This window comes from Barbus barbus, assembly GCF_936440315.1.
Source record: "Barbus barbus genome assembly, chromosome: 32".
NCBI classification, from domain to species: Eukaryota; Metazoa; Chordata; class Actinopteri; order Cypriniformes; family Cyprinidae; genus Barbus; species Barbus barbus.
Window position 1 is genome coordinate 16,165,567 of NC_136760.1, and position 17,596 is coordinate 16,183,162.

At 37.3% G+C, this 17,596-nt stretch overlaps 1 protein-coding gene across 3 annotated transcripts in view; it reads left to right on the top strand.

Annotated features, from left to right (window-relative positions):
- LOC306852449 (supervillin-like) overlaps positions 1-17,596 on the top strand; it is a 71,820-nt gene that overhangs the window by 23,020 nt on the left and 31,204 nt on the right. Inside the window, exons 1-7 of one of the 3 annotated variants that reach the window (XM_079389298.1) lie at positions 3,431-3,632; positions 7,570-7,630; positions 8,142-8,227; positions 11,040-11,100; positions 11,641-11,789; positions 11,991-12,654; positions 16,760-17,536. In XM_079389298.1, the coding sequence (XP_079245424.1) occupies positions 3,578-3,632; positions 7,570-7,630; positions 8,142-8,227; positions 11,040-11,100; positions 11,641-11,789; positions 11,991-12,654; positions 16,760-17,536 (1,853 nt within the window). In that variant the 5' untranslated portion in view covers positions 3,431-3,577. Of the gene's footprint in view, positions 1-3,430; positions 3,633-7,569; positions 7,631-8,141; positions 8,228-11,039; positions 11,101-11,640; positions 11,790-11,990; positions 12,655-16,759; positions 17,537-17,596 lie in introns of those variants that run through there. The other 2 variants (XM_079389299.1, XM_079389300.1) reach the window with 2 other exon arrangements.

Sequence of the window (17,596 nt, forward strand, 5' to 3'; positions counted from 1 at the left end):
TCTCTCTACTGCTGTCTACTCTCCCTATATTACACACTGGGCTATTTCTTATTGTTCAATGTCTTGTTGTGAGCTTCATACTGCCTCCCTCAGTCCTTTTTGTATCCCAGTGGCCATTTTTTTTAACTTTTATTTTTCCCCATTATAATGTTATTTATAATGGCCATTCATAATACATTCTTACAACAGAAGAATGTGGTTTAGACGGCTAAATATGGCTATTTCCATAGTTAACGTATGGTTGACCGTAAGCCTTTCCTGTGTTATGGAAGTTGATGACTTTGTCACACATTGTTTGCCACTCTCACAATATTAGAAAAAGGTTAGTTCACTCCAAGCTGTTATATTTACAGGAAAATTCTAGAAAAAAAGCATGATATCCATCCTTAACTCCAACCCTGAAAATAACTCAGTGGGGTGTAAGGACATTGTGCAAAAATGAGATTGATTTAAATTACATTGATCAAAAGTGACAGCAAATGCATTTGTTACAGAATATTTCTGTTTCAAATAAATGCTGTTCCTTTGAAATTTGAATATTTTCACAATATTAAACTACACTGATCATAGTAAAAAAAGGAATGAATTACATTTTAAAATCTATTCAAACCGAAAACAGTCATTTGATATTTTAATATTGTAGCATATAAAAAAAAAAAAATATATATATACACATACATACATAGGCATGCGAAAGTTTGGGAACCCCTTGCAGAATCTGTGAAAATGTGGATAATTTTCAGGAAACACGATGCATTAAGAGCCGGGGGGTGAAAACTTTTGAACAGGATGAAGATGTCCAAATTTTTCTTATTTTGTTGAAATATCATATTTTTCCATTTAGTACTGCCCTTCTGACGCGACAGAAGATACTTGCATGTTTCCTGGAAGACAAATGAAGTACAATTTACCTTGATCTTCAAATTCAAAAAGTTTTCACCCCCCCGGCTCTTAATGCATCGTGTTTCCTTCAGGAGCATCAGTGAATGTTTGAACCTTTTTTAATTGTTGTGTTTGAGTCCCTCAATCATCCTCAGCGTGAAAAGGTGGATCTCAAAATCATACAGTTACTGCTGGAAAGGGTTAAAATATGCAAAAGATGCTGGAAAACTGAAGATTCTGCAGGACCTGGAGGATTTTTCTGAAGAACAGTGCTCAGTTTAACTGTTCAGAACAAACAAGGGACTCATGAACAACCATCACAAAACAAAAAAACAGTCGTAGATCATCCAGGTAACCACACACAGTATTAAGAACCAAGGGTTCCCAAACTTTTGAATGGGGTTATTTTAATAATTTCAGCTATTTTTTTGTCTTGTGGACTATATGTAAACATCTTTTATGGAAAATATCTTACTCAGGACAGTACTAAATAAAAAATAACATGCATTTTGTATGATCTCTCTTATTTTGGTAAAATTATCCACATTTTCACAGATTCTGCAAGGGGTTCCCAAACTTTCGATCCCCACTGTACATACATGCATGCATACATACATGCATACATACATACATACATGCATACATACATGCATACATACATGCATACATACATGCATACATACATGCATACATACATGCATACATACATACACACACACACACACACACACACACACACACACTCACATATATATATATATATATATATATCCGTGTATATATATATGTGTGTGTGTATATATATATGTATATGTGTGTGTGTATATATATATATATCTTATATATAAGACGTTTGGTCTCGTACTGTATCGTGTATCTTGTCAGTGTGTGCACTTGCTTGGCCATTTGTAGTTGATAAACAGGAAAGTGGGTCCAGCTGAATTGAAATGATCATTTGTTGGTTTGGTATAATAAAGGTTATTATACCGCGGCAGCGGTCGCGGCAGTCGTCGTGTGAAGCCCTCTTAGTGTGAAGACCAAAGAGTGTAAAGACCATCGACTCTACCGTGCGACTCCACCGGGCAGGGACACCGGCAAGGGATAGTAGTAGCTTTTTATTTAATTTTTTCATTGATATGTTTATTATTGAAATGTTGTTGTTATATGCATGTGTTAATTTTATTTAATTTCTTTATTTTCTTAAATATGTGGGTAGATAGTATTTATAGAGTTGTAACTTTTTAGTTTTAGTTACTTTTTCTTATTTGTAAGTCGCTTTGGACAAAAGCGTCTGCTAAATGACAAAAGTAAAAAAGTAAAGAGTGTAAAGACCATCGACTCTACCGTGCGACTCCACCGGGCAGGGACACCGGCAAGGGATAGTAGTAGCTTTTTATTTAATTTTTTCATTGATATGTTTATTATTGAAATGTTGTTGTTATATGCATGTGTTAATTTTATTTAATTTCTTTATTTTCTTAAATATGTGGGTAGATAGTATTTATAGAGTTGTAACTTTTTAGTTTTAGTTACTTTTTCTTATTTGTAAGTCGCTTTGGACAAAAGCGTCTGCTAAATGACAAAAGTAAAGTAAAGTAATATATAATTTGTATTTATTTATTTATTTTTTTTTTTTTTTTTTTTTTTCTCCTTACACTTTCATCTTTTCCTCCATTCCTCAGCAGTCAGTGTCTTCCTCACAGATGGGTGACTTTATTACACAAGAATTTCTGAGTTTGGCTGCTTTTGGATATTTTATCCCATTTGAACCCCGGAGCTAACAGGTGCGCTTGGTCAGAGTCATTCTTTTGAAACTCATCGTTATTCCTGAGAAGAAACTCAAGCAAGGAAGTTTGTTTTTTTTCCTACACCACAGGGACCAGGATAGTAAAAATGAAAAATCAAAACCTATTTAATACACTGCATCCTCTATTGAGATTGGGAAGACAGAGTGGGAAAGACCTGATGAGTCCATAAATCCAATGATTCTTTTACTACACACGTCATCAATTATTTTGTCCCTTCTTTGAGCACTTAGCACAACAATATGACTTGGCAAGTTACATTCCCTGTGGCAGAGATCTTGCTTTTCCACTCTTTCTTTCTCTCAGTACCACACATACGTCATTGCTCAGAGATGAGTGGAATTTCTAGTTCCTTTGAGACACTTATCATCTCTTTCTTTCTCACCCTTTCAGCTGTCCTAAAAGCTAAACACACGTCCACTGTATGCAGCTGCTAGTGCACACAACTGCTACTGTCTGACCACTGTTGTCTTCTCTCTCACCCCTTTCTATACATTTCTCACTCTTTCCTCATCCCCCAGCCTCAGTATTGTTAATCTCATTAGCAGTGAGCAGCATTAGCACCGTAGTTACCTTGCTAGCATTTAGCAGTAGCCATGCAGGGGGCAAAAGGGTCTCTGTCAGCATAGTGTTGGAGAGAGACTGTTCTCCTCCTCCTCTCGCAGTGTTTTTTTTTTTCTCTCTTTCTCTCCACCTCCCTTCTCTGGCTGTCCCAGGACTGCTGCAGCTAACTCTGCATCACCTTGCAGTTCAGACACTGCTGCCTTTCTGCAGTCCTCTCTCACTCTCTCCTAATTTCCTCCTCTCTTTGGTCCTTCAAAACCCCCTCCCTCTTTTCTGTTCACTTTCTTTTCTCATCTGTCATCCACTCCTTATTTTATTTTATCAAGATGTACCGGAACCCTTGGATCTCTAACTACATCAACCATGTCAAGTTGTGCCAAGGTGAGTAAATGGCAGTTGGGATGGGATGGGACAGGCCCACCAAATGCTATTTGGGTTTAAATGGTACTAGAGCCTCCAAGGACCTAAGTATTCAGGACAAGGAACTCGCTGACTCAAAATGAAGGGAACTGAGGCATTATGAAGCAGAATAAGCATTGTGTGTTTTGCATTTTGTGGTTTAGATGCAAATGCTTTAAATAGTTTAAATTCGGCAGATGTGTCTGTTAGTCAGTTTAAGAAAGTTCGACTTGTGGTATTGCCTTTTAATGGTTTTGTTTTGGTCTGTGCACTTGCACAACAGCACATGCTTTTCCATTTATCCTGTGTGTTTTTAGTTAAGTGGTGAATTTGCACATTTATAGCAGGTATTTGTCTTTTTTTTTTAGACATTTTGTGCATCCAGATTAATATAATTGATCATTTTCATTGAAATGTTTAATTTGTTTTCAATCATAGTGGAAGTATTCTATAATAATCAGTGTTTAGACTGCTTTAAATGTAAATAGGTTAATGCGTATATGTATGAATGGGTTTTAGAGATTCCCTGTCACCTAATTCACCCTTTCCTGGAGTACAGACACCAGCTGTCTCATTTAAGACTCTTAAGATCTTCATCTCTGTCTGCGAATCTGTAAATGACAGTTTTACACTTGTTTGAAGGCATTGAAGAATGTTTGGAGTTGAACTAGTATTAAAACATAGCATTAAACTAGTATTAAAACATAGCATTAAACATCATGATTTAGTGTAAGTGTTGCCATACCTATGCGTGATGGCACACTTCCTGTGTCACACTTGACTAATCTTATTCCTCTTGAAGACTAATCATTTATTAGATGCGACAAGTCCTACAATAGCACCACATTTTGGCCCTGTGTTTTCCAGTTTAACAGGTTTTTTGAATTAATGGCTAGCATTTTCTACTTGATGACTTTCATAGTTTTATCGCTTTAAGTGATTATTTGTCAATTACTTTGCTGTCTTAATTGTACTGGAATGTTCTAATTATTAAGATTTATTAAACATTTATTATGTCATTTCTAATGGTCATTAGATCATTTCATTTATGAGATCATTTAATTTAGGGTCAGTAAGTTTTGAAAGTGTATTAATACTTTTATTCAGCAAGCATGAATTGAGTTGATCAAAATACAATTTTTTTTATTTTAAATAAAAATCTTTTGTATAAATTGGGCTTGTTTACTGCACTCTTTACTGTTCTTTTCATTTTCTGTTCTTTATACTTTGTTCATTAAAGCCGGTTCCATGATTAGTAGTACATCTCCATCATGTGCTTTCAGATGGAGCGGCAGTTAATACACAGAGCCGTAGTTCACTGACAAGCTAGGCAATATCTCTTTCAATATTGCAGGCGATTCATCTGCGGTAACGAACGCAATATTGTTCAGCATTGAACACTAATAAAAAATATTTCTCCGAAGGATCATGTGACACTGAAGACTAGAATAATGGGTGCTGAAAATTCAACTTTGCCATCATAGGAATAAATAGTTTTAAAATATATTCAAATATAGATGTTAATTTAATTGTAATATTTTATAACATTACAGTTTTTACTATAATTTTGATCAAATAAATGCAGTCTTGGAGAGCACAAGAGACTTCTTTCAAAAACTTTAAGAAATCGACCCAAACTTTTGAATGGCAGCGTATATTTGTTGAAATGTGATCGATTTAAACCTTTCTACATAGTTACAATAATTATTAAATTAATTTTCCGTTATTTTACTTTCATTGTGGTTAATAATTTCGAAATGTACCTAAACGGTGGCCGCATTTAGGAGCCTGAGAGCATTGGGTTTATGATCTCGTCATATGACCAAACAGGCTATGACTTGCTTCAGCTGTATCTCCTCCATGTGCTTCTACTCCGACTAATGCCAGATATCGGTGACTGAACCCTACAGTCATGCAAGTTTATCAGTCACCAGATTATTTGATACTGACTGTGTTGGAAAACAGGTGTGTGATATGCTGGAACATAAAATGAACCTGAACAAGTTTCAAAGCTGTGCAGTCAGCTTCTATATGATGCTTGATGTAGATCAGAGAGGTATGATGGTCTGTCACAGGCATGTGGAATAACAAGCGTGCCATTTAAAGTGCTGTAAATGTCACACTTGACTGTGTCTGATTAGCATCTGTACTGAAGCGGGCACAGGGCCAAGGTGTTGTGGATTTCCATGCATGTCTGTTAGCAGTGGGTGTTCTCAACAAGACCATGCAATGCACATAATAAGTACTTACGATAATTTTAGGTGATCAGTCCAGTTTATCTGCATTACGAACTGTCAGTTTGCATGATGGGTTTGTGTTGTTGTTTCTGATTCTGGGAAACATTGTTATTAACTTTTAATATACCCTGTAGTGTTAATTTAGTGAGGACATCGGAAAATCTGTCAATGGTTTGTTTTTTAACGCTGGCATCATTAATCACTTGGTTTGCTTGAACAGCAATGGCTTTGTAGTTGAATTATCCCAGATGCAACAATAACACATCATGACACATGGCACAGGAAGATGTCCTCAGTGCAGGGTACCAGAACAGAGGTGCTTCTGTCATTTGCTGTGAATTCTCGATTCTTTGAAGCTAAGAAACATCTTGTATCAGGGCATAGCAGCACAAATCCACTTTATTTAGCCTCCACCCAGTTTCTAAGTGTATCATTTCTCTTTTTTTCCAAAACTTTCCTGTTCTCTCTTTCCATCCCCCTCATGTTGATGTTGCCTTGCCCATTGGCCCTGTGACTCTGAAGTGAGAGGAGATTTTTAGGCAGTGAGGAATGTTTTTCGTAGATACTCATCCCAGCTGTGAAAACTCACTCCGTACCAAAACAGTCCATCAGTTGGCTCTCTCATTCACTTTTCTTTTCAAATGGTTTTTATAGATAGAGAAGGAAGGAGGTAATGACATCTAACCACAGTCCTTATTGTAGATTAAAATATTTAAATATTGAATTTTAGAATGTCAAAGAGGAGGGGGTTTGGTCTGTGTGGGTGAATATGTGGTCAGGCTATTGATCTGTGGGTAAAGTGGAAACGCATGTTCTCCTCTTCCAAACCCTCTCAGTCTCAGATGTCAGAGCTCCATGTGCTTATTCATAGAATTGATGCCACACCTGGATAACACTAGTATAAGTAATTTAATTGCATGAATCAAGTGAATGTTAAAAAAACTGTTAAATTAGTCCCATCATAGTGAATGTATTTTTATTTGTTTTTAAAAGGGTTCTTGTATCATACTGGTTATTGCCTAGTATTGATAATTGTATTTTTTATTTTAATTTAATTTAATTTTACAATATTTTTTTTAATGTTTGTTTTTATTTATATTTCTACTAATTTAAAACCTTTCTAATAATTTAAATTACTGCATAGATTTAACCTAGGAGTAACCACATAAGCATCACAAACTTGATTTGACATTTGACTAAACGTTTCATTTATTTATTTATTATAAGTAGCAATAGTATTAATAATTAGTTTTAACGGTATTAAAATATAATAATTAATTGAATTTATTTTGTCTAATTATTTGCTCTAACAATATAAATAATATAAAATTGATTATTATTAGTTATGGGCTGGATTCATTGTCACTGCATTGCTGTTTTCTTATATCTTTGCTGTTGATGATAATGGTGTATTTCCACTCAGGAGATCTGTGAGTGGGGGGAAAAAAACTGCACAAGGGCCAGTAGGCAGTTTACACTCTGCATACAAATGTACCTATGAGTGTATGCAGAAATAAGTCTGTTCAACTATGGCCACAGCACCATGTTGACATGCATGGAATGGATACTATTGTTTTCGTTCCTGCCCTTCACATGGGGCCTTTGAAACATCTTTTGCTGATCACTCCTGTCACCAGCAGGAGTATTTGTAGTCTGAAGGCTGCTTTCTTTTGTGTGCACAGGCTTCACAGGAGAAACAGCTCCTAAAGTTGGCAATACCAAACTACAACGGAGAGCTCTTAGGTAAGATCCTCATTTTTATATAACTTGGGTTTTGAGTGCTTTTATAAGCTCAATGGAAAAGATCCACACCAACAGAAATTCAGTCTTTTTAAATGTCTTGTATAAGGCTTGAACAAATTTAATCGGATTACATTGTGTACCTCCAGATGTAGTCATGCTTTGGGATGTTTGTTTTTAATAGAATGTGTTTATATTTATTCTCCCAACTAATTATTTTTGTTCTGTATTGTGCTGTGGTATTATTTGCTGTTGGGAAAATATTTCTTAACCTTATTACCCTCGTTACTACTTTAATAAAAATACTTTTTCCAGTTGTGGAAAATAACATTTTTATGTGAAGATATTGCATTTCACATTTTTTGGATAGAACTGTGTGATTTCTGCCAAGATTCAGATCCCTTTTCAGGTGCTGCTTCAACAAAAGCAGGCAAATCTGAGGCCTCTTGTTTCTGTTATATATATTATATGCAAAATATATTGAAATTTCAAGCTGGTTTCTCTTTCTGTCCAGCTTCCAGAAAGAGTTCTTGTTTGAAGAGAAAGACGAGGGAACTAACAAAGAATTACATGTCAGTCTGCTGGGAAATACACCCAAGGGTAAGTACAATCAACACTTCACCTGTGTGGTTCTTTATCATGACTCTTATATCAGTTCAGTTCAGTTTGACTCTCTCTAAACCAGGATGTGACCAGTACTTGATGTGAACACTAAATGATCTGTGGCTCTTAAGCCCGTTTAATTTTAGGGTGTCTTTCCCTGATGTGGTCACACAAGACATTCTGTATTCACATTAGACAACAACAGTCTGCTAAAATGGCAAGTAAGAAAGTATATAATGCTAGTGCCTTGGATCACAGTTTACTAGACTGTATGTTCTTTCAATTAGTATTGTCTTGATGGTTCCTGGACACATGGAGGTCATTGGGTTGGGGGGATGGGACACTGATGACCTATATTTGGTCTTCTGGGGGCCACCTGTTGTTGGGCAAGTTCTCTTACTTACTGGCCCTGAAAATGTGACAGTTGTGTGAAAGAGAGTGCCAAGATACTTTGTAAAAGGATTTGTTCTGAAAGCCAAGAAAATGGGTGAACATGATTTCGTGGAGCTCTCGCAGGAACAGTCTGCTTCTGGTAAGCTCCAAAAGATATTTTTGCACTTAAGTCATATTCTGTTTTTTAGTTTTTACAAATGCCACCAGTGGGCTAATACAGTCTCTTAACAGACTCTTTTACAGCATATTTTGAATTGAACTTAAGCATATTTTTATTGCTTAAAACAATCTAAATTTATTTCTAAATGCATTTTCCCGGACTTACAGTGAACATTTTGTGCTTGTAATTGTCCTTTGATGTCACACGGGCTGTTTATGTATTTGATAGCCAAATAGCAGTTTAGACATTTGTTTTAGTAAACTCACATTTGGTTTGGCTCCATTCTAGTGCACAACACTCACTTTTCATGTAAAATTAATTCCTGATGGATGAAATCAAGTCAACACTGTTTCCCTTTGTTTTGTATGTATGTGTGTTTTGTAAAGTTGGAGGTCACAGTAGATGTTCACCTTTCAGAAAAACTCATGACAGTGATTATTCTTGGCTAAAAACTTTGTATATTTTAGTTATTTTATGTCTCCCATTCATTTTGCTGGCATGAAGCTCTTATAGTTGTGTAATCCTGGCTTGTTAGAATCAGGTCTGTCTAATGTCAGATTCATATTGCTGTTTGTTCTTCCCCACTTTCCAAGTGAGAACTTGATTTAAAACATGACATAACAAACACTCTCGCTGTGTTACTTAAATATATATTGAAGTGTCTGATAAATAAATAAAAAAGATAAATATAATGAATTGTTCTTTGACATTTTTATATCTTTGTCCATATATGTCCACTTTTTTTTATGGAAGTGATTAAACTAAGCAAGACACACTTAACCTTACAGTACTTCAGGGTGTCTGCAGGTCTTAAAAAGTCTTAATTAGCTCTTCCACAAATTAAGGCCTAAAAAGATCTTGGATCAGAAACTGAGGCTAATTAAATGTAGCATACACTGCAAAATCTTCCTCAGTATTTTTGTTTTGTTTTCCAATTCAAAAATCTAAACATCCTTTAATCCAGATTAAGAGTTAATATGTAAAACAAAAGAACAAGCATTTGAAAATTAAGCAGATATTTTTTTTCTGAGGAAGATATTTGTTAATGTTAATCATAAACATTTAATTTTGATAATTTTTTCATAAAACAAAAGTTACTATTTTGTCATTTGCACTGGAAAAGACCAAAATGCTGATGAAGGACATCTCTTATTTTTGTGGTGTGATCTGAGGCTACACTAAAATTATTTTTATATGCTACTGGCTGGGAGCAGAGATATTCAAACATTGAATGAATAAAAAGGAAAAATGAATAAAATATATATATTTTTTTCAGACTTCTAGAAGATATTCAAGCCGCTATATATTTACATTTAAAGACTATTTTATTTAAGTATTGTGTTCTGTTCAATTTATTCCTTTAATTTTCGTTACTTGGTCTTAAAAAGTTTGTTACTTGACTACAGAAAGAGAAATCCTGCCCTGTGGGAATGAACCTGCCCTGTGTCTTCATTGCATCGCTCAGATCTTTGCTTTGAATCCCAGAGAGACCAGGCTGAGAAAGCATTGTTAGAGACAAGTGTGCCGTGTGTACACACTCGCCCATGATGAGTCTCCTCTCAATCACTTCTCAGTCTCCTGGTGACTGGACACAGTTGAGTGTCATATTTCCATGGCTACAGCTGAAACAACATTCACTGAGGATGCACCCATGATTGGCTAACTTTTGTGGAAAGCCAGTCAGCCATGCTCCTAGTTGATGTCAGACGACTGTAAGCAGCTTTTGTTTTAGATAACACACTGGACTTTTGTCTCCACAACTATTATTGGAATTGTGTCACTGTAGCTACATGGCAGTATACTTTAGTGACACAGGACGCAGTACTGTATATCATGAACGATATCTATTTTATTTGGAAAACAAATACAAGGCATGGCATTGGCATTTTTATGTTTACCACTATTTTTTTGGATCTTACTGTAGGAAAATGTTAGTGTTGCCAAAGAGCTCTCAGAATTTAACAGATTTATGAAGCTGCTGGATATGCCTGTGAGGGTTAGTGTGATACTGTACATCAAATTCATCATGAAACAAGCTAAATTATGTAAGGATTAGATTGTCTTCGTGTGGTGTGAAATCTTGCAGCATACAGTAAACTCTACTTGTTTCTTTTCTTAGCTGTTTAAGAATATAACAAATACAGGATACTATTTACTACATTTTAGTATTTGTAATGGTTTTGATAAATTAATTTCTTCCTCTGTCTCTCATACTTTTAGCAGTCCATTCTCACTTTCCCTTTTTTCTTTTTTTAGTCTCAGAATTAAGGAAACGTTTTGAGAGTGTAAGCTCGAGTCAGAGTTGGGACATGAACAGGTGAGAAGTTAAATCATTCTCAAAGCATGCACAGCCAAAGTTCAGTTAATGCAGGTGTTCGGCAACAATAACAGTCACAAAATTGTCAGCACACTTTAATTTCCCTTTCACCACACATTTCAAGCTTTTGAAGCTTTTCACATTTGAAGTAGCATGCATATCCAAAAATGCCCCAATAAACAAAGTATGTTTTTTCATTAGCAAAAGTTTTGTTCACACTTTATTTTCAGGTCAAATTTTAGCTTTTAACAAACCATTAACTATGACTTTTGCCTCAATTAACTCCTAATGTGCTGCTTATTAATAGTTAGTAAGGTAGTTTTTTCTTAGGTATTGTGTATGATTAGGGATGTAGAATATAGTCATGTAGATTAAATGCATTATAAGTGCTAATAAACAGCCAATGTGTTATTAATAGGCATGCTAATAAGCAACTACTTAATAGTGAGAATTGGTCCTTATACTAAAGTGTTACCATTTTTTTCCCCCATATTAAGAATTGTACTGTTTAATATGCCCTTGTACTACTCCTGTTTATAGGAAAGAGCGAATTGCAAGACGTCTGGAGGGAATCGATAGTGACGTTCTCCAAAATCTCCCAGGCTGTGGCGGTCTAGTTACCGATCGACTGCTAGAGGAGGACACTCCGAGATATACCCGTGCAGCAGACACCTGTGACCCCTGTACAGGTGAGAAATGTGCTTAATATTTTTATACTTTTGAATTGTTAATTCACCTATAACATGAATGAGAAATAATGTGCATTAAACATCTGTATTATAAGGTTGCATATCAGTACAACAACGATAGGTTTGAGTTGATTAGAAAAGCTTAGGCAAACTGATTCAGTATAAACTGTGTATTATCTCTCCTTATCTCTCTCATTGTAGTTTCTCTTCAGCACTATGGCAAAAATGACCCAAACTTCCCAAATCCACACAGTGCAGAGGTTCAGTCCAGAACCCACACAGTCCAACCGGAGACTGTCTACAGCACTGGCTCCACTCATGTGGCAGAGCTGGATTCTAAAGCTGAAAGGATTGCACGCTACAAGGCAGAACGGCGCCGTCAGCTAGCAGAGCGCTACGGCATCTCTCTGGATCAGGAGTTGGAGACCGACTATACGGCTCGCCACTCCAAAACCTCCAGAGAGCCCGAAGGCTCAGACCAACAACATGGGTCAAAAGTAGGAGGAGGAGATGGAGTGGAGCATAATGCTTACACCCCTAGCCATCATGTAGACAGGGCCAGCTCACACATTCACAGCGATCCAGAGTCCATCTCCGAGCGTGAGAGGATGATGAATCTGGAGAACCAGAGGAGGGCACAGGAGCGAGATAGATTGCATCGAAGTGGAGGGGTTGCACCTGACCCATCTGCATATATGGATGTATCGGGGTCTGCCAGGGTCCCAGGGAAGGAGCCAGGGGCGATGGGGGTTCCCAGCTCGCCTAATGCAGGTCGAAGGACCATGATGCCATCTCTGAAACAGGGAGCATCTCCTGGTGATCTGTTTATTGAGCAGCAGGCTCACAACATCCTCCAAAGACACGGGTGAGTCTTCTCAGCATGATAGATGTTTCGATTTTTATCTTACAGTCATCAGTGTCTTATTTTCCTTCACTTACTCTTTCCTTTCTTGGAAAGAATGTTGGCTGGTATTCCCCTGAATCTTGAAGTCTTTCACAGGTATTTTCCCCAAAAGAAATACGTCAATTTGCAGGATTTGGCTTGCATACTGTTAGGAGTGTTTTAACAGCTCCCTAAAGATGGGTGGGCTCTGTTCAGTATGACACATTATCCATTAGCATTGACCCTTACTGTCCTTTGGTATTTGTTTCTTTATGGCATGGGTCAGTGCAAAAGATTCCAGCAGAATTAAAATTCCCAACATCAAGCCAAGCCAAAAAATTACAAATGAATATGATAAAGAATGATATTCGGGAAATACCCAGAGTGCATTTATAATGTCAGTATGAAGTTTGATTGGTTAGTTAATGTGAACAAATGAGCACTTGGCCTTTAAAACCCTGTTCCTAGCAGGCCGAGCTCAATTTTCATCGTTTATTTGAGGCCCTGCTTTCTTTTCAGGAACCTAGTTTTTTTTTTTTTTTTCTCCACCTTTTGTTTTTTTTAAGAAGAAGAAGAATAGTTTTTTTCCCCCTTTTTCAAAGCATAAACACTAAACTGTTGAGTGGTTCACTCTTTTGGGCATTTCTCAAAAAATGTAGCTCCTGTAGCCAGTCAACAAACCAGTGGTCACTTCAGACTGATTCAGAAGGAGACACCCTCTCTCTGATCAACTGGCCTTCCAGGTACCATACGTTTGGGATTTATGGGTGTTTTTGACACCCTGCACTTAACAGTGGTCCCGCCTAACCTCATGGCCCTATCTCAAACCATCTCTAGTCCTGTCCTATAAACGTCCTTGCTGGTATGCGCGGTAAGAATGACTGACAGGAGTCTTATGTTTTCTAGTGATTTATTGGATTGTAGTCTGGTGGTTTCACTTTGTAACTTACTGTGGCTAGGAACTAGGGGTTGTGCGATTATTGAAAAAATATATATTGATATTTATTTTTTAAATAACTAAACACAATTTTGCTGAGTGTGTTTTTGTGCTGGTACCTTGGCTGGTTTAGGCCTGTCATGGACAGATAAATATGACGCTAAAACCACCAGTAGATGGCAACAAGTGTTTGTTTTTGTTTCTTTGTTTTGCATAGTGAGTGACAGACTCAGTGTCAGCTTACATATTGTTAAAACAACAGCTGCATTATTAAGTCGCAGATGCTAAATATTGCATACCCCTACAAGGGACTAAACTTAGCCTGGACGTCTGGAGCACAAAGTTGTAAATTATGTGACTGTTTCTTACTTAAGTGATCATGGTAGCAACCTGGCTTTACAAAGGTATAATAAGGGCTGGTTTAGTCTGTCAGGTTGTTAGGAACCAGCAAGGCAGAGGGCTCAGGGTGTGGTTTTGAGTTGGGCCTATCATTTCAGTAAAAAAGTGGCCATCCTCGCACACATTTCTACCACCCATCCCATCCACGCTGTTAATGAGTGCTGTGGGTTTGAATTTGGTCAATGAACGTTTAGACCTCTTGCTGCAGTTTACCCTTAACTCTTGCTAATATACTTCAGGCGCAGTCCAGTTACATTGTGTGTGTGGTACTCGTATTCTATTTCAGTACGTCGCTGAATCAAGTGTGACGTTTGAGTTTTTGGTATTGTGGTGGAAGAGAAAATTGTTGAGCTGTGAGTCACCAAACTCGACAAGAATGTAAATGCAGATCATTTGGCCTGCATTAGCTCAATATGCCAAATGGAGAGTGTGATAACTTGATTAGTCATGCAAAACACCAGAGCCAAGTTTGCTGGGAATCATTTCACATGCAAATTGTGTTCCTGTTTTGCATCTTTTTTTCTTCTATTTTTTCCCTGTTCTTTCATTCTCACTTTTTCTTTTAAGTTCTTCCAGAGACTATACTAGTTTAGTGTTTTATTTTACAATGTGGACATATTTCTCTTTTTGCGATTCCTTGCAATTCCTTGTCACTGCTGACTTTAACAAACCCAATGTAGATAGAAGAGATGTGTAGAGAAAAATGGAAAAGGGATGGGCTCTCCACCTCCTCCTATGAAGAATCTACAGAGTATTTGCACAATCATTACCTTCTAAAAAAAAAAGGTTTTCTTTTGCTATAGTGATCAAGTCTGAGATGTAGATGATTTGAGTTAATGTTCAACTGCCATGAATTTGCATTTGAAGTCAACATGAAATTTTATTTAGATAAATACGTGATATTGGTCTTATTGTAAACACACCTCTGTTTATGTTTGCATTTACATTTTTAAAAGACTTTTTTTTCATTTTGTTAACCATATCACTTGGCTACATTTTGAATGAGATTTTTCTAATTTAGCCTTGAAAATACAGTCTGCGTAGAGGAGGTTAAAAACAGTTCACATGACTCAACAATTACAGAGTGCAGTGCATGGTTTCACTTAAACAGAGGAGCTCAATGGAGTGCATGGTACCATATGTGAAACAAAAGTGTGAGTGTATAGATGGTAGCCGTCAAGCTTGTGTCAGGAGAAACAGCTTTTATCAGCTAGAGGAGTGTGGGATAGAACTCATAAAAGGGTGATGTGCAGAGGATGGTTGAATTGTTTGCTAACTTCTGTTTTTAACAGTATTATGGCTCTGAGCTGATGGAAAGCCATTATTAATGTAGGTAAACAGGTGGAGATGAAGAGATAGAGACACACACAGAGTGTAACCCTATAAGAAACAGACATTTTTAAAAGGGTTCTAGAAAGTTTTCTTTGTGATATAAGTCTCTTCACTGGTAAGGCACTGACTGCTAAAGCTTTTGGATGAGAGTCTTTTGCCTCCCCCTACTGAGAGCTTTGATTCTGCTGACCTAACCTAAAGAACCAGTCATCACAAAATAAGCTAGTTCATCAGTAAACCTTTCTCACCCAGCATGTAATGAAATGCCGTGTAGTGTGAAATTAGCTGATTGTTTAGATGACCATATCTATTAATATATAAGGGAGAAATTGCCTTTATGTATCAAAATGGTTTGAGCTTTTTCTACAGTTCACAGAAAAGCTTATTCAGAATTCTCAATGCAGAATCTCTTGTTTTTTCAGTCATTTGTCATCTGAAGCAGGGCTTTTCAAACTGGGGTCTGTGGAACCCCAGGAGGCACTAAGGAAGTCAGGGGCCATTGTTAATTTGGAAAAGGAAAATATTTTATTTAAACTTCATTTTATCTCTTCAGATTTATTTATGCTACACTGCAGATATTTTCCTTTTGCCAGTTGTTTAAAGGGATAGTTCACCCAAAAACTAAAATTTTGTCATGTTCTCATCCTCATGTCGTCCCCATTGACTTCAATAGTATTTCTTTCCCTACTATGAAAGTCAGTGGGGACCAACAACTGTTTGGTTCTTCATTCTTTAATATATCATCTTTTGTTGTTGGAACGACATGAGGGTGAGAACATGACAAATTTTTATGTGAACTATTCATTTAATGGTTTTGTAATTTGGCATGGTATTAACAAAACTGTATAAAAGCAAATTTTTAAATTTTGCAAACATGTTTTCTTAATTTTCAGGGTTTTTCATGACCGTATAAATGGTTCATACTTGAAAATATAGTTGCCTATAAACAGTTTGGAATTTGAGAATCTGTTATCATAGTTAGAAAACCTCTGATTCAATAGATTGACCTTTTGTTTATGATGTTTTGACTATAATCACTATTTTGAGATTGTTTCAGTATGTTCCAGTTGTTTTGCTGCTCGATTTTTGTTACAGTAAACACAACATTTTCACATGGTTCTCATTATTCCAACCACTGAAAACATCAACTTTGATACACACTATTAGTGTCTCAATGTTTTGTATTTTATTCCAAACACTGTCAAAGTTGCTGTTTAACCACATTCTAATAAGCACAAACCATACAGACTTACTTCTACTGGTTCTGTGGCTTGGGTTGTTTTGGTTGGATCAGAATTTCTTGCTTCCACTCACTTCCAGGGCCATGAAATGGTTCTGTTTTTTCTTTTTTTTTTTCTTCTTTTGCAGAGTCAATTAATATCTCATTTAAGTAACCAACCCTTTTCTCTTCTTCTGAAGAATCAGAGTTAGAGAGAGACTGGCCCGTGACGAGCCGTTTCACAGCGGTCAAACAACAGAAGGACCTGCATACAACCAGTTTCCCCAATCATACCCTCGATATCACCCTCACAATCGGAACCTCCCTGATGCTCCAGCCAAACAGCGGCTGACCCACCCTGGACAAGAGGAACGCCATGACCTGGGGTGCCAGAGCTACTTCTCTATGGGCAGCGAATCCCTTTCCAGGCATAAACTAGAGATTCAAGAAGTGCTTGAACCAGAGGGAAAACAGGATGCGAGGACAGTGGGGCTCCTGCGGAGCAGGAAGGCAGTTTTACCTTCTGAAATTCGTCGGAAAGAACAGAGCACTGAAGACCCGTGCCAAGGAAGTACCGACAACGTAGAGGTAAACCCAGGCATCAGTCGGCACAGAAGGGAGGATATTGCAAATGACCCCAGAGGGCGCAGTGGAGGTCAGTCAAGACGGGAAGTTTACACCGAGCATGTGTCCCGACTTCAGGCCGTTGAGTCTATGCAAGCAAGAGCTCAAGAGGCCCATAGAAGGGCTGACGATAGCTGCTACACCCCAGTCCAGACCTCCAGTGGGAGATCTATGCCAAAACCTCTGGATACTGGAAATGTCCAACAGAATGCCATCCAGAACCCAATCAGAGAGCCTGCCCCTCAGGAGAAAGTGCCTAATGGCGATCACCTATCCCATGATGCAAGGGTTTCAGTTGCCCAACTCCGCCACACCTACCTGGAAAGTGTTGCGAGTCCCCGGAAAGCCGAACTGTAGGTGGTGGTACATTATCATTACGTGTCAACTTACTAACATTATCTAACATTGATGAT